The sequence below is a fragment of the Amphiura filiformis genome, chromosome 6, assembly GCF_039555335.1.
Source record: "Amphiura filiformis chromosome 6, Afil_fr2py, whole genome shotgun sequence".
In the NCBI taxonomy this organism is placed as follows: domain Eukaryota; kingdom Metazoa; phylum Echinodermata; class Ophiuroidea; order Amphilepidida; family Amphiuridae; genus Amphiura; species Amphiura filiformis.
The window spans coordinates 67,678,860-67,705,869 of record NC_092633.1 but is presented as its reverse complement, the minus strand read 5'-3'; the positions used below and the strand labels follow the sequence as shown (position 1 = coordinate 67,705,869).

Here is a 27,010-nt window from a genome sequence, read left to right as displayed (position 1 = left end):
TGGTACATGAAGATGGCCTGCTTATTTTACGTGATAGCAGTGTGCTGTTGGTTGACTGACAATTACCAATGCAACACTGTAAGGTTAGTATAACTTAACACATTGATAATATTATAAGTTCCCCAAAATACTTTTTTTTAAATAAATCGAAAAATATTTGACAAAATGCAAACGTGTAAAAAGCAGTTGCAGGTTCCTGTCTATACGCGTCACGTCGTCAATTTGAAAATCCGTGACAAATCAGCAATGGATGTTACACACAATTCTGAGTAGGTCTGTATTTTCAAAAACGTTACTATTCTTCCCTATTTTGTTACTATTTTATTTTCTGCCATTTTAGATCTGTACGTTACCAATTTCCTGTGTTCCTGTGGTGGCCCATATTACAGCTTCATGCATGGTGGCATATATTTACGTCTCTTGCTGCAGCATTTCATATGGTGTTTGTGTAAGTATATTGTTTAGTGGTAATTTTAGGTAAAATGCCACTATGGTAAGAACCAAAATAATGCTTTGATGTAAAGATGGCGGAAAGAAAATACGAAGCCTCCGATACTAAACATCCACTCTGTATTCAGTCTCCCCGTTGCTAGGGCCATTTCCTATTGTGAAGGTGGTGTTTAATATGTGTCATGCAATTTTCTGTGAATTTCTTGAAAACATGTCTCAACCTAAATCTGAAATTGGGAGGAGTATTATAAAAGAGAAAGTGACTTTTGAGGGTTGTTTTCACCACTGTTTCTATGCTCGAATTGAATAGGTTTGTGTATAAAACGTATTCACATGAACACGAATCTCGCTCGTTGTGAGGCGAATTAGGATCGAATTGTAATCATATCATGGTAATGGGTATAGCGGTAGTCATGGTAGTAAAACGTGCTTCTGCTTCGTTCGCAATATCACATCTCCATGCGATTTTCAGTGAACTTCTAGAAAACACGTCTCAACCTAAATCTGAAATTTGGAGGGGCACAATTCAACAAAAAGTGAATTTTCAGCGTTATTTTCGCCAATGTATCTGTGCCGAATTGAACAGGTTTGTGTACAAAACGTACCCGGATGCATTTCGGCAGTTGTGTGGCCGATTGGGATGATTTAAAGTCGGGGTACAGGTTTACGTTGTTGATAATCAAAATTTCAAGGATTTTTTTTATCATTACTTTTTAACCATAGGCCTTCAAAACAAGGCCTATGTTTTAACTTAATTTAGTCCCCAAAATGTATTGCGTGATTGCACTGGTCAGCGTCAAGGGAGCAGGCCAGTTACGTAATCTGATTAAAATGTGCTTAACAACAGGAGACCTTAAAAGGTCTTAGCAACCGGCAGAATGTATTATGCAAACTTTGAGACGGCAACCGCCAACACGGCGTGAACAAAAAGGTGTAAGAGGGCGGCATCACGATTCAAGGTGTCCCCTGTCCAAAGCTTCAATTGTTTCTGGTTCCTTGAAATACTTGACATATTTTTTCGGTTTAAGAACTTTTTATGATTAATTTAATAGGCTTGTTATGTTGTCTTGATTTACTGAGGATTAGACTAGTTAGAAAAGCTCGTTAACCAAAACACAAAACAAAACAAAAAGATAATAAGGGTCAGATAAAGAACCTCTATTTTTATTAAAAGGTTCCTGTATACGAAATTAAACCGTGGGTTTTGAAGTTGAACCTAAGAGTGATCCAATGTTACTGGTATACATGGAAGCAAACTACACATGCAGTTGTCATTTATACATTAGGCCCTATATTTAATATTTGCAGATTGGATATGCGATATCGGTTCCTTCATCGTAACACGACATACATCAAGGTAAGCAAAACATTCACACGCATTTATTGGCTTGAGATTGGACATTCGTTATTCCATTGAATGCAGTGGCGTAGCCACGTTTCAGAGGGGAGGGGAGGCAACTTTCAAGGGGGCTAAAAAGTAAGCTTATACGGTCTACAATTCGTAAATATCTAGGCGGCCAGCACCCGTGGTGGTAGGTGGGACCATAGACCCTAGAAAAGAAGGGTCAAGGGTGGGACAGACTTCTTATGCAGCTCCGGGCCCTGGCTACGACACCGATTGAATGCCATTAATCTTTAAACCATTTTCTGCACTGATCATATAACTTATTAAACCATAGTGCAGTTACGTCCACGGCAAATTCACCGTGACCTTTCCAGCCATAAACCCGCTTATTGAAGATTAAACCGATATAGGCCTATGCAGTACTAAACCATTATATAGTAATCTATTGTCCAATGCAAATTTATTACCACATGATAATATTAATCCAATGAGCGACCGAATTGTCCGTTACGGACGACTAATCCAATCGATAATGACGCTATTGACATGTACGAGTGGAGCTCCACTGACCTAGTTTTGGGGTATTTTTCACTGGTTTGCTGTCATTTACTCATCAAGGCGGACCACCGTTATTATAAGGACTATGCTAATTATTTAAAGATTGACATGTAGAGAATAAGCCATACTTGATTGACAGAAAGTACTAAATGTGTACCTATTACGGTTTTATGACACCAATCTTCCAAATACGACCAAACCCGGGCTGCCCGGTGAAGCAAAATGTGCATTGGAATAACACGGCGAGTTTGGATAGATGGTAGGATTTCTTTTTCATAAAAATGTATGTTCCCCCGTTATTAAAGCTTGTACCGGGTTGAAAATTCAGATATTTGGAAAAGAATAAGTAATTGAAACATAGAGCAAGTACTAAAATCATAGCTTTTATACTTTTTGATATATGACGCTAACTAGTTCATCCCCTATAGCTACAACACAGCGCTACCAGTAGGGTTCAATTGCCTATTGTGAGTGCCCCTGTGTTGTGTGCATACACGTAGTTAACAATAACTGCATGATGCATTCCTTATTTCGGCAAGTTTCACCCTAAAACACATATTTCTGCACAGATCACGTGTCCTGAAGTAATTTGATACCATATTATTTTGGACATTCAAAAATTAGAATTTCGTTCTATTAAGCCATTTGTCTGCATCAAAATCTGTATGTCAGAGTATTCAAAGAGTGTAAGAATTCCAAAGAATGGAACCTCTTGTACATATGGTATGATCAGAAGTTTTTCTTATTTTTGGTTAAATTTAGGTCATTTACATATCTTGTCTTGTAGTCATAATGTCAAAATGTTTAGTAAAATAATTATCAAATGAACAGGGCAGCTCATTTATGGAATACCTGTACATGAATGTACCTAATTCCAGTGTGTAATGATCATCGTTCGTCGTAGCCCATCTAATGTGGGAGGCTACGTTGTTTTATGAGAATCGTTTGCATTGTAGCCCATCTAATGGGTAGCTTGGCATGCATGTTGTACGCTATCTCTTATGAGAATCGTTCATATTGTAGCCCATGATGGGGTATACGGTTTATGAGAATTGTATTAGCCCAACGGTGGGTACATGTTCGTTTTATGGCCCGTTGGTATGTGTAAAAGTGTCTGTATATTAGCAAAGGTGATATCTATACTTTTTTCACAACACGAAAGCAACATGCAGACGATATATTTGTTATTTTAGACTTCATTTATTGCGTATACGTTACATGATTCACTTTTAACGTACAATACACTTTCCAAACACAATACAATCAACAATATAACATCGCTTATTGTATATTTCACTCATTTAAGATCGTAATTTTGTTTGTATTATGATGTAACAGGATTAACTACCATAGCAATAGGTTATAAATTTTTTTTCATATATCGCACCGCACTAGTACGTTCACGCGATACCTCTGCATTGAACCATAGATGTCAAAGAACAGAGATAAAGACCTGGGTCGTAGTTCTGTAGAATACTAGTTGGCCTGCCGCCTATTCATATCACGCTGATCACTCGCATCTGCAAGATTAGGATCTTTGAAAAGGGCGGTATTGTATCTATCTATGATTGCAGACATACACAAATGATGTATATGGGGCAACTTGCTTGTAATGCACAGCGCCGGATTTACCATAGGGCCAGATGGGCCCGGGCCCAGGACCCCCAAATTTTTGGGGCCCCCAAAATTGCCCTGTGCAGTGTGCATCTTCCCGGGCATCTTCCATTTTAGCCGAAAAACACCATGTTTTGGGCCAAAATAGGGTACAAAAATTGCAAGCGCTCACTGGCCTATGGTATAGCAAAATTCAGCTTTAATTTGGGCTACAATAGTCTAAAATTGAAATTTTTCGCGCGCTTCGAGCGCAAATGTCTTAGTAAAATCTAAAAACTTGGCCACTTGAGTGCACATGCCTTCCTTACGGTACGTTAGGGGCCTCCAAATGTTGGCCTGGCCCAGGGCCCCCAAAAAGGTAAATCCGGCCCTGGTAATGCAGGGCGATATATTCAAAAATTGTTCTAACCATTGATATATATGGTAGTGATGGTTACCATGGTTACAAGTTCTACGGCGAATAGTGTTGCGGTCACTAACGGACTTGTGTTCACTGGTTTTTCACAATCATACAAGTTTGATCCGTATGTAATAAAACATCATAGATAGTGTGAACTTCTTTATTTTAAATGGTTTTGCAAGAAGAGCAGTTTGAGATATTTTTGTAACCCATGTATAAAACTGTAAAAAATTGCAATAGTTAAATCATGGAATTCTTATGTATAAAATTTCACCATTATCTGTCGGATTAGTTGTAGCACCATAGTGAATTTCAAGATGATTATTGGAAGTCGTCTAAACTCCGGTCTTCCTCCCTATCACTGATCATCATCAGTTCAGTATCATGTGTTACTTGTGCATGACTGAAACCGATAAGTGGAATACATTAGCTACATTACTGAAAGCAAAACTGTGTATATTACTTATAAAGAAAACTACTATAAAACCATAACAAATGAGCAACAACAAAAAAATAAAAGAAAGAAAACACACACACACACACACACACAAACAAACAAACAAAAAACACCACAAGCTCACACCAAACGTACTTTACATCGGACATTGCATCCAAATTACAAACACAATTACGCGTTGAAATGTCCTGCTTTTGAGGCACGAAACTTATAATGCTGTTGAATTATTTAATGATATTAAAAAAGCAGTAATTTGCATGTTTCTTAAACTCACTCAGGAAACATGCTTTATTGTATAATTAACTGTATCTGGAACTGTACGAATTGGCAGATATTTTTTGATTTTTACAATATTCAGACTGTTCCTTTTCAATCCATCATTTGATTCTCTGCTGGACAGTTGGAACATATTTTCTGTTTTGATATACTATTCAGACAATAATCAAGATGTTTAAAAATCAGAAAAGGTATCGAGGTTTTAATAAACTGTGGTGGTTATGAATACATATATAAACTGCGGTTATGTATGCATATTTATAAATATATAACAACACCTATACGAAACAGTGCTGTATCGAATGATGGTTTAAAATAATACCACGATTCACTACATTTAAATATATTTAAATATATTTATAAATATATATATATATATATATTTCTAGTAGTGCAGTTATATTTTCACAATGCTGAATTGAAACATTCAATGTATTCAATAATAAAACTGTTTTTGCAGACTTGAAATTTAATTTCAAAGAAGATTCCATTTCCTCCCAACTACCACAAAACAATTAAAAACAAATTAAACAATTAAGCAAGAAATTATATTTTTAATCAATGTTGGATTTATCCGTCATTATAAATCTTAGACATGTTAGATTAACTTTCAAATCTTACGCCTTCATATACAGCACGTTCAGAGTGAAAAAAAGAAAGAAAGGCGCGTAATTTCGACTACAGCTGATTCCATCATGATTACTACTGAACGACTTCTACATAAGACCCCGGGACATATAAGATCGTGTAGACAACGGATTAAAAACAATGACTTTCAAAAGACTAACAAAATCTTTACTGTGTAATACCATTTATCTCACAGAGATGGGGGATTTTTCCGTATCTACAAGTGGACACGAACATCAAAGAAGTGCCGTAGAATACCATGGTTACTGGATTTAGACATGTATAATACCGTTCATGATAGACATGGTAGAGAATTTATACTATATGTAATATTTCTGAGCGTGCGGTATTAATTGTTGCATCATCGCCAAGACGAAACCAGCATCATAAAACAAAGAGCTTGCGTCAACTCGCCGAAGAAATGTATACGATAATCAACAGGATTCTGATACATATTTAGCTCAAACCAGGACAAAACAGCAAATAATTCCATGACTTCTCAGTGTAAAATAGAAAGTTTCTATAACTTCCTGAAGTAAAGCATAATAGGAAAGTACTTAACATTTCAGTGATCAATAGGATACTATTATATACATTTTTACAGCATAGATTACACATGTAAACTCACAACAAAACAGTTGTAAGTATAGTAAATACTTAGATTTAAAATAATTAAATATTCTACACTGTAAGAAATAGTGTCTTGGCAAGTTTTTGGCAAAAGTGTTTGGTAAATTGACATGTCAACAATAGAAAACTTGAAAGGTATACAACTGTCTTGGCTGAAGACGCAAGCTATATTAAAGACACAATACTCAACTGAGGTTGGAAGTATCTTGCGAAGTGACTTATGGATAAACATCTCAAACCGGCTTCACCTGACGTGCTTTCAGGTAAGACACATGATTCTATAATGTTATCTATTGTCGAATGCGTGACAATACACAATTGCTAAGACACCATTTGTACAGCACTTGCTGCAAAAACAGCAGAGCAGCACTTAAAAACACGTTATTGGCTAGGGTTTGTATATACAGAGAATGTTATTGACACTAAACGCGTGAAAATGTTTATGTTATTATTAACACAAGATTATGTTAAAATCACAGATAAAATCACGCTTTTACCACGTTCGTTTGTTAACAATTATAACATCTTCGTATTTTCAAGCGTTTAGGTGTTAATGAACACTGCCTTCACTGTACACATTTATAATACTTGGCCATATAAGGTGTTCATGTTTATCAAATGTTGTTCTGCTGTTTGCAATGAATGTAGAGTTTTAACATGTGATCAAGGCACTACAATTAAGGCCACTAGTAATAATAAGGCTATGATAGAACTAGAATAGAAAGTGATACACACACATTTGTAATATATTAGAATGATTTATATCAAAGACACTAACGGTGCAAGAACTTGGTAAACACAAATGTTTTCAAAACGTATTCCTGAAGTTTCATGACCTTTACTATTATTATAGCACGTTTGGTATCATTGTTATTTGTTTCCCGAAATGTGTTGGGGGAAAAAAATAAATAAAAAAACAACTATAACATTGGAAAAATATAAACTGTGTTTTCTTTAAATTTAAACATTTTTTATTCCTATTTAAGAACCCATGATACAACACCGGGAAAACGTTTACATGAATTAAAAAATATATTTACTGGGACGATTGAAATCTGAAAATACTTCAGACAAAATAAGGCGGTTCCAAATCCAAGCCCAAATTAAAACGTTTTTCATAATTCCATTACTGAATTAACAAACGTGAATAATAAAAATGTTTCAAGCATTCATTTTTTTCTTTGGCTATGTTAAATAATAAAATATTACTCAAGTGATCCTGTTTAAACAGCACCGGCGTCTACAATATATTACATATTGAAATGAAACGCGCTATACGCAGGCTGTATCAAAGTGTAGGACATCCATGATCAGTCTTGATGTTTATTGAAAACCCCGGTGAAAAGTCTGCCAAATGCACTATTAGATCCTCTCGAACATGTTGAAATTAACATAATTTATAGCCTCACTATCTTATACATGTATAACATTAAGCTACAAATTAAGTGAGTCCCGATAATCATTGGAAACGGATAGGGTACCAATCATTTTGATACAGCCTGTATACTATGTATATTGACCCGAGTCAAAATCAGCGTCAGCTGCATCGTGACGTTACACGTTCAACCGAATAAAACAAAAGGCCCCAAACTGATTGACAACTAACATTAGATGACATTATAGTTTCCACATTACTTTTCCCGTGGAAGTTTTTCAGCAAGTTTGCAAAATGCACATAATGGTAAAAAATACTTGTGCGTAAATGGCAAATGACCATCACGAACAAAATTGTCTTATATAAGGGCAACAGGTTAAAAAAGATAAAACTATTTATATAAATACTATATAACACTGCTGTATCTCTTCTTTGAGAAGTAACTTATAGTACACCATACATTGCAATCCGCATAAATAATAATAAATACACCGATACAAAAGCATGCAAATAAACATTATAAGCATTATAAACATTTTGCTAATTATGAAAGTTTAATAATCACTTATACATGTATGTAGGTGGGTGGGTTCAAGTCTTGGAAAGTCCTTCGTAGTTGAGAATAACTTATCTGGAATTGTCGAAAGAAAACTTACTGCTTGCTGCTGCAGGTTTTAAACCTCCTTTCGCATCTTGGTGTTTACTTTCATATATGGTATGCAGTACCATTTCCACTATTGAAAAAACAGAATAGAAAATGATAAATTATTAAAAAGCATACAAATTCAACAATTTTCACCCAATTCAATATCATTAGTTTGTTTAACTCCAGTAGACGAATAGGCTAAACACGAAGGGGTGGGGTGGGGTAGGTACTGGTAAACATGCAATAAGGTTAATACCCCGGGGTTAATACATAATATACTGAGTCCTGGCTTTGATCTACTACACACTTTGGGTTGGAGAGCTGCATGATTTGGGCAAGGAATATATACGACCTGGAAACGGCACAAAAATGTTCTGGGCATGGGGGGTGGGGGTGCTTCAGTTTCTATATACGTGACCCACGAGTAGTACAGTTGGTCTGGGTTACCTATACAGAAAATGTACAAATCAAATTGCAGGGCGTGTAATGATTATTTACATGTTTCATTTAAAAAATAAAGTGCCCACGTGTACGTGGTCCGACAACTTTAGATTTAGATTTTTGTTATTCGTTTTTATGGTACCAGTGCAGCTTTGCCCCGTAGCACCTCACATGATGCCGGACTCACCCACTATTTTTAAGCCTATCCATAAGCTAACCTTTAAAATATTCAGTTCAGTTCAAATTTATTTCAGTTTCAGTTTTAATTTTGCTACACATCACGATGAATAATACATGACAGTATATCATTTATATAATTATATTAGATATGACACGTGTGCCTATAATGACAAATAAATAATTCTGGGAATGGTAATATAATAAAAAATTATTAATTATATGCCTATTTATCATATTACATGTATCACAATCACGTTGTAAATTATAGGTATATTCGTACAATTATTAGGTTTACACTGGCAAAGCACGTACTTTTTAATTGTTTATTTATACTATTTTTATTATTTGTTTATGTTTCTTAATTTTAATTGATAAATTCATTTTTACTTAATCACTAATAATAATATAATACCATTGTACTTAGCTTTATTTATCTACTTCATTTGTTTATAATTAGGTACTGTTCATATGTTATTATTCATTTTGATTTCTTTATCATTTTATGGGTATTTCGTATATGTATTTTTTTTTATTTAACTGCTTTCATGTTGTCAGACTTTTGTCTAATTTTCTTGCTTGAAAATCAATGGAATGTGTGACAGGTTTGCGTTGGCATATGCACTACCTGCCTTATCAGGCACTTGCAGCTATACATGAAATTCCAGCAACTACTAGTATGTTCGTATTAAATATATTTAAAAGGTCATTTTAATTTTCAAATAAGACAGACCACACAATGGAATATTCACTCTCTATTACTCCAAGTCTAATCCGAACGAATCCTATGATCCTAACTACGTCGCCCAACTGAACTTATATAATTGGTATAATTATATAACCACAATCTCATTTTATGTATTCACAAGTTCACATTCCTTCCCTGACATTAGGCCTATATATTGCACTCAATGATTGATAAAAATTAGACCAAGCATATAACAACAAATGCTCGTTCGTGAGATTTGTTCACTAAAATGTGCCTTTTAACACTATCTTGTGTTAAAAAAACATACACATCTTCATATTTTTAGGTGTTTTAGTGTTTATAAATTAACACCCTATACCTTCAGTGTACAAACCTTAGCCATTAAAGTGTTCAAGTGTTTATTAAGTCTGCTCTTTTTGCAGTTTAGAACCACTTGAAAATCCTTATATTTCCCAAATTTCTTCCCGTTGTTTGTCCCATCGGGTTGCAGGGTGGGGATTACAAAATTGCACGCCCTACCCCTGGAGCACACCAAGGCGTTTTAATTGTAATCCCACCTTACAATCCCCACCAGTGTGCCCACATTTCACGGAATTGAGGGGGTGAGTACTTGAATATACGATAGTGCATAATTTATGATAAATACCAAATATTACTCCTAGTCATACTTACTCCTATTTTGTACGGATATTTCAACTCTCTGCACCTAATGTCATATCTGAAACAGCCAAAGTCAAATAATTATGATCATATCAAAGTACATGCTATATTATAAGAATCACTCGAATACACTACAAAATATTAAAAAAACTATATTATATATTGATTACAAAAATCTTTTCTCAGTATAATCATAATGCACTCAAGTGTACCCAGGATTCTGTGAATTATTCTCAACTGAAACCATCTGAGTTTAGTACTTCTTGTGCATTTAAAGGGGGTGCATTAAAGATAACAGACCATCTTGAAGGATCGAATGAAGAATCAAGCTTATCTTCCCATATTTGTACATATTTGCGAACAACTGGTTTCAATTAATCAATGAACTACTTTATTGCTTTGTTTGTTATGGAAACCGAAAATTAAATGCGTTGAAATATCAGAAAAACGCCATCGCCAGTGTGTCAATTTGTCTCGTGTGGAATAATGTGTTTGTAATCATTCAACCAGTATAACGTAGAGTCAAAATAAAATCACAAAATTGAACCCGGGGGGGGGGCACTCAACTGAAATTTTGGTAGTGGGTGTGCGGCGCGGAGCGCCGAACTTTGGGAACAAAGAACTGATTTTGGGAAAAATAGGGGCTTGATGAACTGAAATTTCAACATTTTTGGTGGGTCTTGTGAACTAAAATTGGGCTAAATTATAAGCTTTGGAGCTAAAAATATTCCAAATTTTGGCTAAAGAGCTACAATTGCCAGAGTTTGAGGCTCAAAGAACTGGAGCATGATCCAAATGTGGGTCTTAAGGAACTGCCGGGGAGCCTGAAAAAGGGACCCTTGACCGCCGCAAATACCCTTACCCCATTTACATGCGAGTACCCCCTCCGGGAATTGAACCCTCAACATAATCTTGAAAGTTTAAAAGTATGCCATGACATGAGTCTTTGCTACGAATTACGGCAGAAGTTCGTGTAAAATAGATTTTAGATGGCACAACACTTGTCGGGGTCCGCTAGGGCTAGGCAACCTGTACACGTGATCATTGTACAACATCTAGCAAATAGGTAAATTAAAAATTACAACTTACATGAATAGAATAATGGTAGAACTGGCGCTACCTGCAAAAACATGCCACCATCCATGAAGTTGCAGCAGGGGTTGGATGGCAGGAGGAAAGACGTTGCGAACATGACTGTATTTTAAAGAAAGAAAAAAAAAAAAATCATTTTGCATTTATTTATAATGTGGTATAAAGTGCAGTGGTACTGTATTATTATTTTTGAAATAAACTATTAGATATCTATGACGCCAGTAAATTCTCATATTGACACCAACAAATGATTGGAGCATGGAGGTATGGTTGGAGCCAATAAAACTAGACACCAGACTTGAAAAATTAGCTATTGGTATACCTGTAGATCTAAATTAATGCCTCTTGGTTTGTACTCATGCTACGTGTCAGAATGTAATTTCCTGCAAATGGAATCTTGCGGGAGTTCTTGGAATAACGTGACACTTTGCTAATTACTCATTATGTTGCTTTTGTTAAGTTGTCGAAACTCTGCGTATGTACCACGTTGCCTTTATTTCATGACAATTACTACCTCGTGCTGTGATGTATACCCAAGACATTCAAAACTTATTAATGTGCAGTCAGCATCAAAGAACTAGTATCAGCTTTAAGCTGCTTTAAGACCTGGGGTTTGAGATCCTAGTGCATGTAAGATAATTCATTATTGAAATGAGAATATGAACGAGCATTTATTTTATTAATATAACAAGACTCTTTGTATTGCTTAAGCATCATTATTATATGACGGTAATTAGAATTCATTGTCTCTCCTCCTCAGGTCTCCCAGGTTTCCTGAGGCGAGTTTCCGATGGGGGGGGGCGAGTTGGATCAAAACACCTCATTTTTTAACGACCTAATGGTCGTATAAGTTTAATATAAATATTTCCCAGGATAATTTCATGTAGAATTGTACTACTTTTAGTATCTTATAAACAATTCAAACCTGGTGACAGTCATTTCCATAAATCTACACCCAGATGTTGTGATTTGTCTTCAAAATAACAAATTATTATTTATATTATTTTGGATCGACCTTTCGATGAATGCTTGGCCGAAACCCTTGACCGCGTAGGTTGTAAATATTTTGGCGGCATTGTATAAGCATAGGCGAGTCAAATAGATGAAATTGACCTCGACCGTGAAAGTGAATCTGGTGCAACACAGTATGAAGACCCATTAGCAACTCGGTTCATTTATCAGGATAAAATTGCAATACGGTGTGAAGTTTCTTGTTTGTCAAGTTACACAGTCTTGACCAGTGTGTAGTATATAGCCATTAAAAAATCGAATTACATAAGGAAAGAAACAGATTCAGAATTATCTGTTAAAAAAAGAAGAAAAAGGAATCCACATCGGAAAGAAAAACAATTGCGCATGCAGGTGGGATGGTGGTATCCAGGAATTGGCAGGCATACTGCCTTGACAACTGAGTTTATTGAATAGTATATATCACCTGGCAGGACGTTTGCCAGCTCACAAAATATTGATTCCGAATAAAGCAGGGGTCATGCACTACTGCTAATATTATTAACAATAATTAAAAATATATTAAATAAATCCACATGTAGTGTGGGAAATAATATTAAATAATATTAAAATGGACACCGGCGGACGGCACATCCATAATTTGTCCGTGGTAACTGCCCTTGCAACAATTCATTTTTTTATTTAGACGCCGGTTTAGACGTTTAGAATTAGCTCTTTCCAATGATTTCTCCATTTACCGAGGATTCCTTATAGATTTGTAGTTACAACCCCTCTAGTTTACTTCTTTTTTAATCAGCTTGTATTACTGGGAAAGTTAGAATTGAGAGTAGGCCAACTGACTGCCACATTATTACCGTCAAGAATAACGATTTCCCAATACATATACGCCTCTCTAATATTTTGAAAATCCTTTTATATGCGGTGCACCCGATAACAAAGGAATTTCAAAGCGCAAATCACAAAGCGTAAATAAGAGGTTTTACACCCGGAATACTACACATGATTGATGACAAATCGCAAGATCTCCAATTTTTTAGTCTTACCTGAGTAACTGACACTGGTTTCTATCTATGATCCACATGACAGAACCAATGAAGTAGATAATCAGAGCCATCTTCATTAAGCGAGGGTCGCATTTTTGGTTTCTGTGACATAAAATCAACAAAATTAATTAGTTTGCTGACCACAGCAAGAGAATATTCATCCCATCCCATGAAAGCCCGAGAGCTGCAAGGGGAACATCTCTAAGTCATTTAAGTTAAACTGGAAAAATAATAATACATCCATAAATATATATAAATCTTTTAAACCAAGTAAAATTATTGAACAAAATTGTTTGGGTAAGAAACGTAGACAGCTTAATCAAGTTGTACATGAATAGTTGAAGGATTGAGATATACATTTATATCTTGATGGCTGAAGCAAGTATTCTAAGGACGGACAAAAAATACACCTTTACTCGACAAAAAAACCCTGTTCTACGGGCGGGCGGACCTTTCAAGTGGGTCGGTAGGTCAGGCGGTTTTTTCTGGAGGCTAAAATTATCCTAACATTTCACCAAAAGCTGAAAAAAAAATCTGATGATTTTTTGCAAACATATTAATTCTGTCGGTCCGTGTCACGTCACTTCCGGTTGATGATGTTCGAGTGAAAACAAGTCCCTGATTCGATTTTTGTTGATGATTTCTGTCATTGGTGTTATGTAAATTTCGACCGCAAATAGTCAGTGGAATCAAACAACCGTTTCTAAGTCTTCAGAGTGGAAGAAACTTACTTGATTTACCGTTTATATACTGACAAACTTACAATTAAATTCCATGGTCGAGTGTCGTTTTTTCCGAAATTGAATGTCACTCCAACAACATATCGCTATGTGCCTATGTAGCCTCCTGTTTTTCCTACCCAGTCGGTTTCTGTTGTTCATAACAAACCGTGAGCCACATGCAGTTTGGGCCCGAGACTAGAGATAGCCCAGATGTTGGACCGACAGAATAAAAACTTTTCAGCCAAAATTAATCAATTTTGGCCCCAAAACGTCTGATTTTAGCAAAATAAAACAAATTCTCCAAAACACAAATTCTGGGTAGGTCGGACCCGTAGAACAGGTTATTTTATACTTACCTTACTGCGATGATACACTGTATTGTGAGGACCAAAACGAAAGCACCAAAACATAGCTAGAGAAATAATGTAGAAAAACAGTCAACTTTAAGGAGCTGTTTATGATATGCTGAAAACGCTAATAAAAAACATTGACTTCAGTTGGATAGTCCGAACTCTCTGCACGAACTGTGTCGGGTATTTATCTTTACTTTACATATTATATGAAGGCCATCGATTTAGCTTTAAACTATTTCAAATAGAGATATGTACTAAATTTGCCTTAAGAAAACATAATTTTTTCTTCGCAGGAGCGACTCAGTTCTTAGCGACAGATAGGCTATGATGGTTGAAATTAGCCCTAGCCTAATCCCTCTGACTGGGGAAAATAGGTTGACCTTCATTATTTTATACGACTGGCCCTCGAAGTCTATGTCTGGGAATTATCTAATTTACATGCAAAATCATGCCAGTGTTTCTGTATAGAAAAGGCTGCTTAAAATCATTTAAAAAATACTCAATCTCTCCCATCAGCAGTGCCGCCGACCGTCAAGGGGGGTTAAGGGGGTGCGTTACCCCCGGGCTCGGGGTCCTAGGGGGCCCGTAAAAAATAAAGAAAGCATCCATAAAAGCAAAGAAAAAATACCTCAGGGTGCCCGTAAAAAAGGGGCCCGTGCGGTCATTTTACCCGCCCGGGCCCGTAATGGCTCTCGGCAGCACTGCCCATCTGTGGTACACTTAATTGCAGGATTTGATATTACTAATCATGACCAATCCAAAATTAGGCTAAATTTCTGCTCGTTTTAATGCTTACTTATAGGCGTATATGAGTTTTTCTGAAAATGCAGGCCTACTTACTGGAAATATCCGTGGATCACGGGTTGTTGCACACACTCCAGTAACTGCGCACGTTACTAACAACTGACTTGCAGCTAGTCGTTTGTTGAATGATTCCAGGGGTGCTCTGCTTTCCCATCTGCGGTATACAGAATGTAAAATGTTATACACAAATTGAGTTACATAATATAATAATGTCAGGCATTGAGCTCAAGCCATATAATTTTTCAAATACATGAAGGCATAATTACAATATTATTATGTTTACAGTTCTGCAAACAATAATAATAATAGTAATATTAATAATAGCGTTTTGTTGATCGATTTGGAGTTTTGGAGAAGGTATGTCTGCTAAATCAGAGATGTCAGTCAGTTTCACTCAAAACACCTGAAAACCGCATGAATGCAGGCCGAAAACAGGCTGAAAATAAATAAAAATGCGGGAATTTGAAACCTGAAACTGGCATCTCTGTAAATCAGCCCCCTCCCCAGCAAGGAGTTACCTTAACATTGTTGGCATGATGTTAAGGGTATAAAATAAGGATTTCAAATCTGGAATATTTCTGAAAGGGAGTTATTTCGCCAACTTTATTTTCATTTTGTGAGAGCTGGTCGGCTTTCTGACCGAAATGTATACATTTTTATGCTACGATCATTACGGTTAGAGAAAATATTGAAATTACTGCCTCGATGAAGGCATACATACTATTAGTATGTCATTGAACTTGGGTTTACTATGGATAGTATTTACTTTCACGCACCATTAATTTCACTGCCTTTGTTTATTGTCAAGACTTCGTTGCTTTGTATTTATAGAAATATCGGTCATGCTTTGTAAGTTTGTATACAGCGGCAAAGTTGGAAGGTTTGTAGTCAAAAATAAAACTTAACAGAGTGTAAATTGAAACACCATCTCCAGGTATAGTTGGCTTTTTTTACTTAAGTTATGTGCCTAAATTAATTTGCAATAGGCAACACGGACGGTACGATCATGTTCAGAGCCGTGGGTGGGGGGGGCTTGGATCGTGACAAACAAATACAACCGGGAAGAAAATTTTAATCATTCCCCCCAACCAGAGATGCCAGTGGGGTTGTCTAAAAAAAGAGGAAACAACTTATTCCAGTGACCAATCAAAGCGTAGCGTCAACGGCCGGGTGTCCGGGGGCTGCCTTAGGCCCCCTGGCGGGGTCCATGGCCATCGATTTCAAATTTCTTTTTACAAGTTTTTTAATGATTTTCCTACCCGTACACAAACTCTAATCCACCCCAAACCTTACTACATATATACAAACCTACCCAAGCCCAACTAGCTTAAACCCTTTGCCCCAAACTGGAATTAGGGGTGAAATTGATTTCACCCCAAAATCGGACCTATATTTAGCATGTTTAGTAAATGCATGAATAGGCCTATTTATATATTAATCAAGTTTTTTATGGCTAATTATAGGAAGGAGAAACCTTTCACATAAATTTTAGAAATAAAAAAATACCAAAAAATACATTGGAGTGCAAAAGCTGTTTTCTTCTGGATAAGAATTCTTTTCTTACATGCAACAGCTTTTTCCTTGCAGGTTAGAAATTTGATAAATACGTCCATGCATGCATTTTGTATATGATGACTTACGTATCAAATTTCTAACCTGCAATTAAAAAACTGTTGCATGTAAGAAAAACATTCTTACCTAGAAGAAAAAAGCTTGTGCACTCGAATGTATTGTTTTGGTATTTTATAGAATTTTAGGATTTTCTTTTTAATTTCCCAAATTATGTGATAGGGATCTCTTTTATTTTGTTAGCGATAAAAACAACAATTTCGATTAAATGAGGCAAAATAAAGTAATTAAAACGTTATTAACACATTCATGCATTCAAAAACATTAAATATAGGTCCGATTTTCAGGTGAAATCAATTTCTCTCCTAATTCCTTTTTGGCGGTAAGGGCAATGATTTTGGGTTAGGTTAAAGGTTAGTTGGGCTTGGGTGGGTTTATATACATGTAGTAAGGTTTGGGGTGGGTTAGAGTTTTGTAAGGGTAGGAAAAACATAAAGAATAACAGGAATATAAAAATGAAAAACGAAATTTTACTCACAGGCAGTAGGTAAACACAGCAACTCCCCATAGCATAGGCACTTCATCACACATCTGAAAAACAACAACAACAAAAACTAGAGTTAAGTTGTGCTCCGAGATAGAAGTGGACTGATATGTCTTATGGGTTAAGTAAAGTTGGAAGTTTGATTAAATGGTTGCTCCGTGCAGAGACACACTTGGGTCCTGATGGAACCAGGCTCAAATAACCCGGGACTTCCGATTGCAATTGGAAGTGTAAGTATAGTTTTGGATATCTGTGCAGAAAGGGCTGCACCTGGCGAATGGGTATTAAATTTCATGAAATACAACAATGTAAACGTGATATCATGTACATTATTTAGCATTGGGTTAGAGCTTTACTTCCCTTTATTGTTTTTTGTGTTTGATAGGAAATTAATTTACTATTTAAATAGGTTAAAGGGTTTGGGCAAAGGGTTAATTTGGAAAATAAAGAAAAAATCAAGCGTAAATTTTTACTTAAAAACACATTAAAAATGATAATATTATAATCGGTCGAAATTAAATGTTTTAGTTAATTTAGCTGTAGTGTTTAATTTGTCAGCCCTGTATTCTGGGACAGCCAATGTCATGCCAAATTGACAAATTTGTAAGAAATGCTATAAATTACTATTTTTCCATATAATTAAATACAAGCACAAATTATTACTCCATGTTGAGTAAAAGGGGAACAGAGCAACAAAATAAGTGAATGCTGGTTAAATTGTACTCAAATTGAATACAAATTAATCAATATAAAATATATAATGAAGGGTTATTGGGTTTGGGCATGGCTTTTTTTGTATTACAATAATGGTACTGTGTGTATAAGCTTATGAGAAAAAAGGGGTTATTTAGTATTACCCGGGGTTATTGGGTGGCCAACTTGCCCCAGATCGGGTCTGAAGACTTTTTCTATATTCTTTGTCGATTAAAACGATTAAAATGAATTTCCTTGCTGCTTGACTCTATCCAAATCACTCTGTATTGTTCCTGGCAACAGACACCTAGCTTCCATTTACGCCGATGATAAACTACGGGCAAGATGGATTTTGTTTAATATTTAACTTTCCGCCGGTACAAAATGTGTCAATATTTGGATAGAGGGGGATGCCTTCATTATAATCATAAATGCGCGGGAACATTTTGCTATTATTAGTACTTCGATAAGATAATGGTTTGTTCTAGTACAAAAATATATTGACATGCATCAAACTTCTAAAAGCTCAAAAGTGAAGAAATGACGTGATGACGTTAAGGTGCAGCATTCAGCGTATGTCATCCGATCGGGTGTTGGAAGAGCTTGGGTGTTGGGGTGGCAACCATCATGATTGTATGACATTCTGGCTCGTACGCAAGATATTTTTGGGAGGGAATGGAGGGCGTCCAATATTTTCGGAGGAAAAGTGCGCTTGCATAGATTTTTTTAAAGTGCGCATGGGGCCTTTTTAGGACCTTTTGTCTTTCACCAAAAAGTGACTTTTGTTAATTTCTCCCACTTTTGGGCCGTTGTATTTTTTTTTAATTGCATGCGTATAGACCTGGATGATGATTAAGGGCTTGCAAGCGTTTATATTTGGTTGACCAATTTTCAGTCCCCCACTGCATGCGAATTTGCCGCCCAATAATAAGCTGTGTTTGAGGGTTTGTTTTCTTCCGCTAAAAATCGCAGCCTAGGCATTTGAAAACGCACGAAACGTGGACTACTTTATACTCCATGATAATTTTGTAAAAATAATAATAATGGAAACACCACTCTCTGCCACTAAAACATTTCCTTCTACTTTTCCCGTTTGTTGCAATTAAATTTATATTTGTTTACTAGGTCTATATTTTGTCATCTGAACAGAATTAAATTCAATTGGACATAGGTCTAGCAATAGGCTACTATCATGAATATCCACAATAAACTCCCATGTGAAAATGAAACTTCGGTAAACATAATTATTATACCTGCGATCATTGATAGTTTTCAATTAATTCCGCATGAAACATGTACAATGTAGCTATACATTTTGACATAATTAAACTTGACCTTCCTTTATTTGCTAATTGCTTCGTATTTGAACGATGATTATGGGATTATGCAATTGATAAAGCTTGAGTTGGAAATGGCCATGTGCGTCTTTCTATATCATGTATACGATCTACTATATAGGGTAAAGCGGGGCATTAAGTACCATGGGGCATTAAGTACCACCCAATAAACAAGTAATTATTATGCAAATTAGGGAATTCTGACCATTATTTTAAAAATGCCTTGCAAGAGTGGTTTATAATAGCTACTCATTAAAAATGATCAGTGCTTATGTAACACTCATGTTAGTTGCTCATCACAGTTTGACCCAAACATCATCTTGGCAGACATCTTCAAAGTACACGGTGAATTTTTTAGTATCTCGGACTAGATAAAATACATCATTTAACATACTTTTTTTCCACATGAGGTATATATCAACAACTTTTGATAGTTTCATCTGAAAGAGGACATACTTGCAAGCATATATCAAGATTTATTTGTCTCATTAAATGATTTGAAGAGAAAAAATGTCATGTTGAAAGTGGACTTCCGATTGATATCACCACTTTCGCTAGGCCTCTTTAGTAAATTACAGATTATGGTATATGCTTATTTAAAGATTGCACTAAGACCACAATTGTATAACAAATTACATTATATTTGCTTATTAGTAGTATAAAAAAAGATGGTGAACAGAAAATAAACCCTATATGTACTTTTAAAGAAAATTTTGCAATTATATGATTTTAGCGATATCTGGTGGTAATGCCCCGTACTACGTTTTCAGTGAAATATCTGTGATTGCCCATGTATGAATCGGTTGTCCGACAACAACTTTTAAAGTTTGTGCTTATTTTATGTCATAATGGGCTTATTATAGTAAGTTAAATTACCCAACTATGACATTTTAGGGTCAAATCATAGCCATATAATGAAGTTAGAAGTGGTCCTTAAAGGAGGATTTCGTGATCCTAGCATCCTCATTTTATGACATTTTTCAGTAGATATCCACGAAAAAAGCTTATTTCCAAAATTTCAGTTGATTCCGCTTTTGCGTTAGCGAGTTATGCATGATTATGTGTATTACACTGCTCCATAGACAATGTGTTGTAATTTCGTTCTGGTGCACCAGAACGATATTTTTGCTAAACGAATTAATCTGCAAGAAATATTTGGTACATAAACATTATGTAGCCAGAGGTATCCAGTGGTGTAAAAATCTCAACTTTTTGGGGAAAAGTGGGGGATGAGGCTGTGGATCACGAAATGCCCCTTTAATGCCCCATATGTACAATATGTTGCTGAACAAGAAGTCAAAACCAACCAACAAAAGTAACAAGAACCCTAAAACCAAGCCAATAAAAGAAGACAAAGAAGCAAAAAGTCAGACAATGAAGATGATCGTGACAAAATATGTCCTAATTGTTGACTGGAGGACATTGGTCAAGTTGGTTGTGGTTGACTCCAGTGCATGTTTTGTAAAGTTTTCTGGCATATTGCATATGGAGAAGTTGTGGGTTCGGAAGAGGACTGAAAAGACAAGGACTGCATGTGTCAGTTGTTCCTCACATAAAATAAACACCATACTGATATAAGACTTTAAAAAAGAAACTCTTAAGAATGATTAAAGGTCTCAAAATGGTCAACAAACATGATACTTGTTGGTGGTACCTAATGCCCCACCATTGGGGCAATAAGGACCACTTGACGTCACTGTAAATAAATGCATGGCGTTTGAAAATGAACACATTTTTGGCACATTTTTTTCCTGTGCTACATAGCTGAATAACAGCTCTATCAAGTGAAACCATTAAAAACAGAAACAAGTATTAAATAAAAGTCAGCTATGATGAAATCTAAAAATGGGGGTCCCTAATGCCCCACTTTACCCTATAGTTTTATGCTCATAGCTTTTGTTTTTATTTAACACCTGTCATGCATGTTGATATCTCAGATTATGATTTCAAAGACATGAAGATATACATGAAGTTTTATAAATATAAAAGACCAACAAATTTTAGTTTTTTTTGGAAACTTCAATACGAAAGGTCAACATTTTCATTTTGGTCGGCTTTTCAGCCTACATAGCTATAGGCCTAGGCCTACACCTTGAGTACATTATCATTATAGATTTCTAAAGTTTACTTCGAGGACCGTTAAATTATCAAAAATGTTAGTTTTTAATAATTTGCCACGCAAATTGTATCGCGAATTTAAAAAAAAATCAAAATTATTTGATCTCAGAAGGACATTCCTCGTATTCAGAATGCAATTTTGGTGTGTCCGATGTGTTCTCAGGTTCCACAGAAGATCATATGAAATATACCTGGCCTACTGTATTGATTGAGAGTTCACTCAGATGCAACTTTTAAAACGGCCTTGTTTTTGGGCGGGTGCGGCGTGCCGCACCCGCCCTGTATTCTCTGACTATTGACCTACTTTCTCACATGCCGCAGTGTTGAGAAAATATTCGTGCCGGTTATATCCCAAACACCCACAGAGGTGATAGTTTACGGCGAGTTTTGTAATTATTACTTGATTTTGATATGTAAGTAATACGATAAAGTCATCATAGGCAGTAATGTGTTTGTATTAAAAGAAATAACAAAAATTATTATTTAAGTAATAGAAATACTATTTGGAAATTGCAGCAAGATTTGCAGATGTTTTTATTTGAACAGTACCAGTTCACCAGTTTTGCTAGTTTTCCTAATCTTTGGGCTAAATTAATAGCATCGTGAAGGTCATATATATCATTGTATGCTGATAGCTTCGGCATGTACTTAAATACAGCTTGTATGTGCATTGTGTTCAGTGTGTACATAGGCTATTTATTTTTCAAATCTTGTGACAAATAGTGCTTGCCGATGCTTGTATAAGGTATTATAGACAAATTATTAGAATGCATGTGCACCAGTAGAAATGGCCCAGGTTGAATAAAATAAATAAACATATGAATGAATATTTTATTCCCTGGATTATTTTTGTTGGGACAAAATAATGATATAGTTTGACGCTTTGAAATATAGTTATGTTAATCATAATAAAGTTACAAAGTTAAAAAATAATATCGAAATATTGTAAAATCAAACTTTTCCCCTCATAAGTTGTATCAAAACAACATATTGAGGAAATTGATATGACAGATTTTAAAACTTTGATATGGAAAGATACCCCAGCCCTGTTGTCTCACCAGAGAAGATGAGCAGAAGTCTTTCTATCTGATGATAAAAAAAACTCTAGGTATGATTACGAAAATGTTTTAAATAACTATTATCTACAAAAGTTTTATAACAATGTTTTATATAAAATTTTAACATAAAACGTCTTCTGTTATGATGTGAAGGGTTAATATAAAAACAGGGAAAATCTGTTCCAACTGACCAGCAGAGAACAAAGGATAAGCAATAGATATAAGATTAAAATCAAGGAAAATATGACACAACCTCCAATGGGGGAATAACAAACGTATAAACGTATAAAGTTAAAAACTCTTTTAACTTTGTTTATACTTTTGTGTTATTCCCCATTGAAATCGATGTTGTGTCATATTTTCCTGTTTTAATTGTGAACTTGACTTACTCATTCTTTCATTTCTCTTGACAATTTTTCATTTGCCCGCCCTATTCCTTTTAAAGGAATTTTTATTTACATAATGAACCAGTGACCGACGCATTGATGTGTAATGACGCTATAAATGAGTCCATAAACAAGTAGCCTAAACATCAGTACCATTTTACATTTTGTAAAATATTATTAGAGGGAACTTCTAGTTGTGGATCTTATAACGACCTATTCAAATCCTGCTCCCGCCACTGATTACATTACTTACATAATTAATATTTAACTAACAGCGTGGAGAACAAAAAATTGTCAATATTTAGACAGCGAGTATTTTAAATACGGGAATATGCGTATGGATTCAGAGTGTTGATTTAATGGCTTTATTGATTTCATCGTCAACATTAGTGGTTTGAATGATCATTCAATAAAGACAATTACTCCGTGTAATGTTTAATTCGGTTATGCTGCGTCATGTCGAAAACAAGAAACATGCCGAAGAAGAAATGAAACTCAAAGAGTGACTCCCGGGGAGGGATAAGTAGAAAGAGAGATAAGGGGGTGTACCATGTGGCGTAGATTTCTTTTTGACATGGGGGGATTTCTTGAAGTATAGTGAATCCAGCACCTTTCGGCGACCAAATAAGCTTATGGTACAAATGCGCGTGAAGCGCGCGAAAAATTTCCCCATATCGAAGCAATAAAATGATGAAATATGGTGCAAAAGTTGAATATATTAGCGCAAAGCGCGCAAAAATGGGCACCCTTTGGGCTAAAATGGCCAAATGAGGTTAATTTGGTCAGTGGTCAGAAACCCACATACAGTACAGGCGTCAACATTTGAGGGGGGATGATTGTATGGACCACTCCCCTGACAAAATATTGGGGGGAGGAAAGACCCTTAATATAAGCTAAATTGCATTCCTCACATTTCTGGTTTTTCAGGCAATTTTCATCCAGAATGCCAAGAAAGACCCCAGAGGATGATTTAAGCACTTCCCAGCAAGTCTTGCGGTTAGCACAGCTGTGTGAGTGAACATGACACCACTGCCCGCCCACTGCATACACACGTGCATGGTTAAATTTGAATTTGGACTGATATATTTACAATAAATACACATTCAAAATGCCAGTCGATTTCACATTTTATGTTATCTACAGAAGGTGTGAATTATCCTTCATGCATACATCACTTTCGATCTGAAATCGACCAAGTAATAATGATTCACGGGCAATTCTAAAACAACATCTTTTGCACAGAGTTCAATGGGATTTGAAAAGTAAAGTGGCAATTGAAACTCTAGTGATAACACTTTTACAGTGCATGATGGGGCTTCCTTAAATCATCCTCTGGAAAGACCCTGAATTGCTTTTGACTGTTCGCAGCTCCAAAAGACCTCCTTTTACTTGTTCCCAGCACCAAAAGACCCCCTTTTACCGCTACTCCGCCAGCTCCCAAAGACCCACCACTTCAAAATTCCGGGGGAACATACGCTGACGAAGTGATATATAATCATGATAATAACCAGATTATTAACTACATGCATAGCAATAGGTGAAAACAAATTTTGAATAATATCGCGCTGCGCTGTACTGGTACGTTCCCGCGGTACCTCTGCTTTGAACCATATCATCCTGATCACTCGCACCTGTAAGATTAGTATCTTTGAAAAGACCGGTAAACACTTATATTACTTCTCATTTTCTGTCGTATAGAGGAAAATATAAAGCGATAGTATTTTGTGTTTTCTGTTGCCAAGCGATATGCATATGGATGGCGAAACTATTATGCAAAGCGCCAGGCTACAATAGATCAATAACAGAATAATTGCTTGATGAACTTTCTTCATCGATCGTTGGAGCTTTTTGAAGGTTCGGGCTATAGTTCAATCTTCAATCTTGATTGCAGATATAATCAGGGACCGTGTTATATAGAACTTTTAAAGTGAAATATGAATATAAAATATGTAACTATGTGCAGGGACATATGAGGACCATGTTAATAAGTTAATTTTAACAGAAAAAAACCCAAATCCCGGGCCCAAATCCCAGGATATAAATACAGAAGCAGTATAGGTCCAACCCTTAACGTCGTCGATTTGTTCCTCGGGCAACACAAAGTTGCCCTAGCCATGCATCAACGAAAATAATGTTTGCAATGGATTCTGTTATATAATCAAAGATGAAGTAAAGCAAATTTGACATCACTTTGTAAAGCCATTGTAAAGATGAGAACCTCTGCAGTGTAAGTCTATAGACATAAAGTTGTGTTGACTGAATGCTTATTTGTTGTCGTTATTTAACGTCAGATTGTCGATAGTTATTTTGCAGTTCAGAGTAGGTCATTCTACTAACTTGAAAGCATCTTGAACTAATAAGATATATCTTTCACAAACACTTGTAAGGGGGGGCCTGATGCAAAAAAAATTTATCGCGAAAATTTTTCGGGGCCCCCCTTTACAGACCTCGAAAATGTCAGCCCCCCTTTTTGAAATGAAAATTATCGGTCAACCCCATAGAAAAGCATATAAACTCAATTTGTGGCCATTTTTTCAGGGCCCCCCTTAGGAGGGTCAAAACATTTCAAGGCCCCCCATCAGCCCCCCCCCCCTTACAAGTGTTTGTGAACGGTCCCTTAGTACAGTAATAATATGACTATATAACAGCATGGATGAAACGTCTCGGCAACAACATTCACTTTTTTCTTCTTTTTAATATCCAACCCTAGTGTTCATGGGCTCAGTTTGTACATCGACATGATCGAGGTAAGAAAATACTAATGTACAAAGACGATTTTACCAGTGGTGTAGATTTCTTTTTATGGGGGGGGGGATGTGGTTGGAAAAAATTGGAATGATTGTATGGACCGTCCCCCTGGCAAAATATGGGGGGGTACCCCCCGGTCTACGCCTATGAACTTTACCAATTACCCCATGCAACCCAAGGGGTTTACTTACTTGCATAGTATACAGCAGAGTCATATGGAACAACCAAGAGCCACAGCCTACAACTGAAAAAAAATAAAAAGTCATAAATTACGATAAGAATTAACGAAGGTAACTTTGTGAGGGGATAACTAAAAGGTCACTTAGCGATTTGCGAAAAATCACCAAATTCAGTCATTGCACCTTGAATAGTATAGGCCTAGTATATTGTGCAACATAGCCGGCTAAGGCATTTTACACGAAACTGCATGTAATATATATGCCTACATGTATACTGCGCCAATAAAGTATCCTTACAGTTGGAAAAATAATCACAATTCCCAAACTGAACAATATTGGGTTAAATTTGTTATTTTTAATAGATGCACTATCTAATCCTGCACATTTATGACACCACATTGAATCCAATGTGACCTCAGGAAGTAAAGTTACAAGCAATTGAATAGACGAAGGTCCAGTTTTAAAAGCGACAAACTGGCCTATACAAGGCGCAAAAATATTCCAACAAGCAAAACAAAGAGACAACACAGTTTCTTCAATTAACCGGTATTTAAAGCAGTTTTTATTTCAGTTTTTTACTTCACTGTACTTTTCATAACTTTCATGTTATTTGTCAGTTCTTTTGTTTCAGTTTTCTTTTGTTCCTTTTGTTTTAAATTAAAGCCAAACGCATAAATTAGCCATTCACCACTCTCAAACCACATGTCTAGTCTGTGGATTTTGAATAGGCCAGTTTGTCACTTTCAAAACTGGACATTCGTCTAATCAAATTCTTGAAGTCACATTGGATTCAATGTGGTGTCATAATGTGCAGGATTAGCTAGTGCATCTATTAAAAAAACAAATTTACCCCAATATTGTTCAGTTTGGGAATTGTGATTATTTTTCCAACTGTAAGGATACTTTATTGGCGCAGTATATTTGAATGGGAGTTTCACTTTTTAATGACAAATGTTTCATTTTAAAAATAACTAATGACAATATTTTAATGAAATATCCCTCACTCACAAGCAATTTATACACAATTTCA

General features: G+C 35.8%; 1 protein-coding gene and 1 long non-coding RNA gene across 2 annotated transcripts in view; one reads left to right on the top strand and one right to left on the bottom strand.

The window, feature by feature from the left end:
• Positions 1 to 1,803, top strand: LOC140154320 (uncharacterized). The gene is made up of 3 exons (XR_011859306.1): positions 1 to 83; positions 341 to 448; positions 1,759 to 1,803. It is a non-coding gene; the product is annotated as an uncharacterized lncRNA (long non-coding RNA).
• Positions 1,804 to 3,533: 1,730 nt separating this feature from the next.
• The window catches only part of LOC140155896 (alkaline ceramidase 3-like), a 40,496-nt gene continuing 17,019 nt past the window's right edge, over positions 3,534 to 27,010 (bottom strand). Inside the window, exons 4-11 of the mRNA XM_072178899.1 lie at positions 25,993 to 26,045; positions 17,456 to 17,508; positions 15,385 to 15,502; positions 14,548 to 14,603; positions 13,470 to 13,571; positions 11,455 to 11,559; positions 10,378 to 10,423; positions 3,534 to 8,466 (exon numbers count right to left, since the gene is read on the bottom strand). Of these exons, the coding sequence (XP_072035000.1) occupies positions 8,407 to 8,466; positions 10,378 to 10,423; positions 11,455 to 11,559; positions 13,470 to 13,571; positions 14,548 to 14,603; positions 15,385 to 15,502; positions 17,456 to 17,508; positions 25,993 to 26,045 (593 nt within the window). The 3' untranslated portion in view covers positions 3,534 to 8,406. The remainder of the gene's footprint in view (positions 8,467 to 10,377; positions 10,424 to 11,454; positions 11,560 to 13,469; positions 13,572 to 14,547; positions 14,604 to 15,384; positions 15,503 to 17,455; positions 17,509 to 25,992; positions 26,046 to 27,010) is intronic.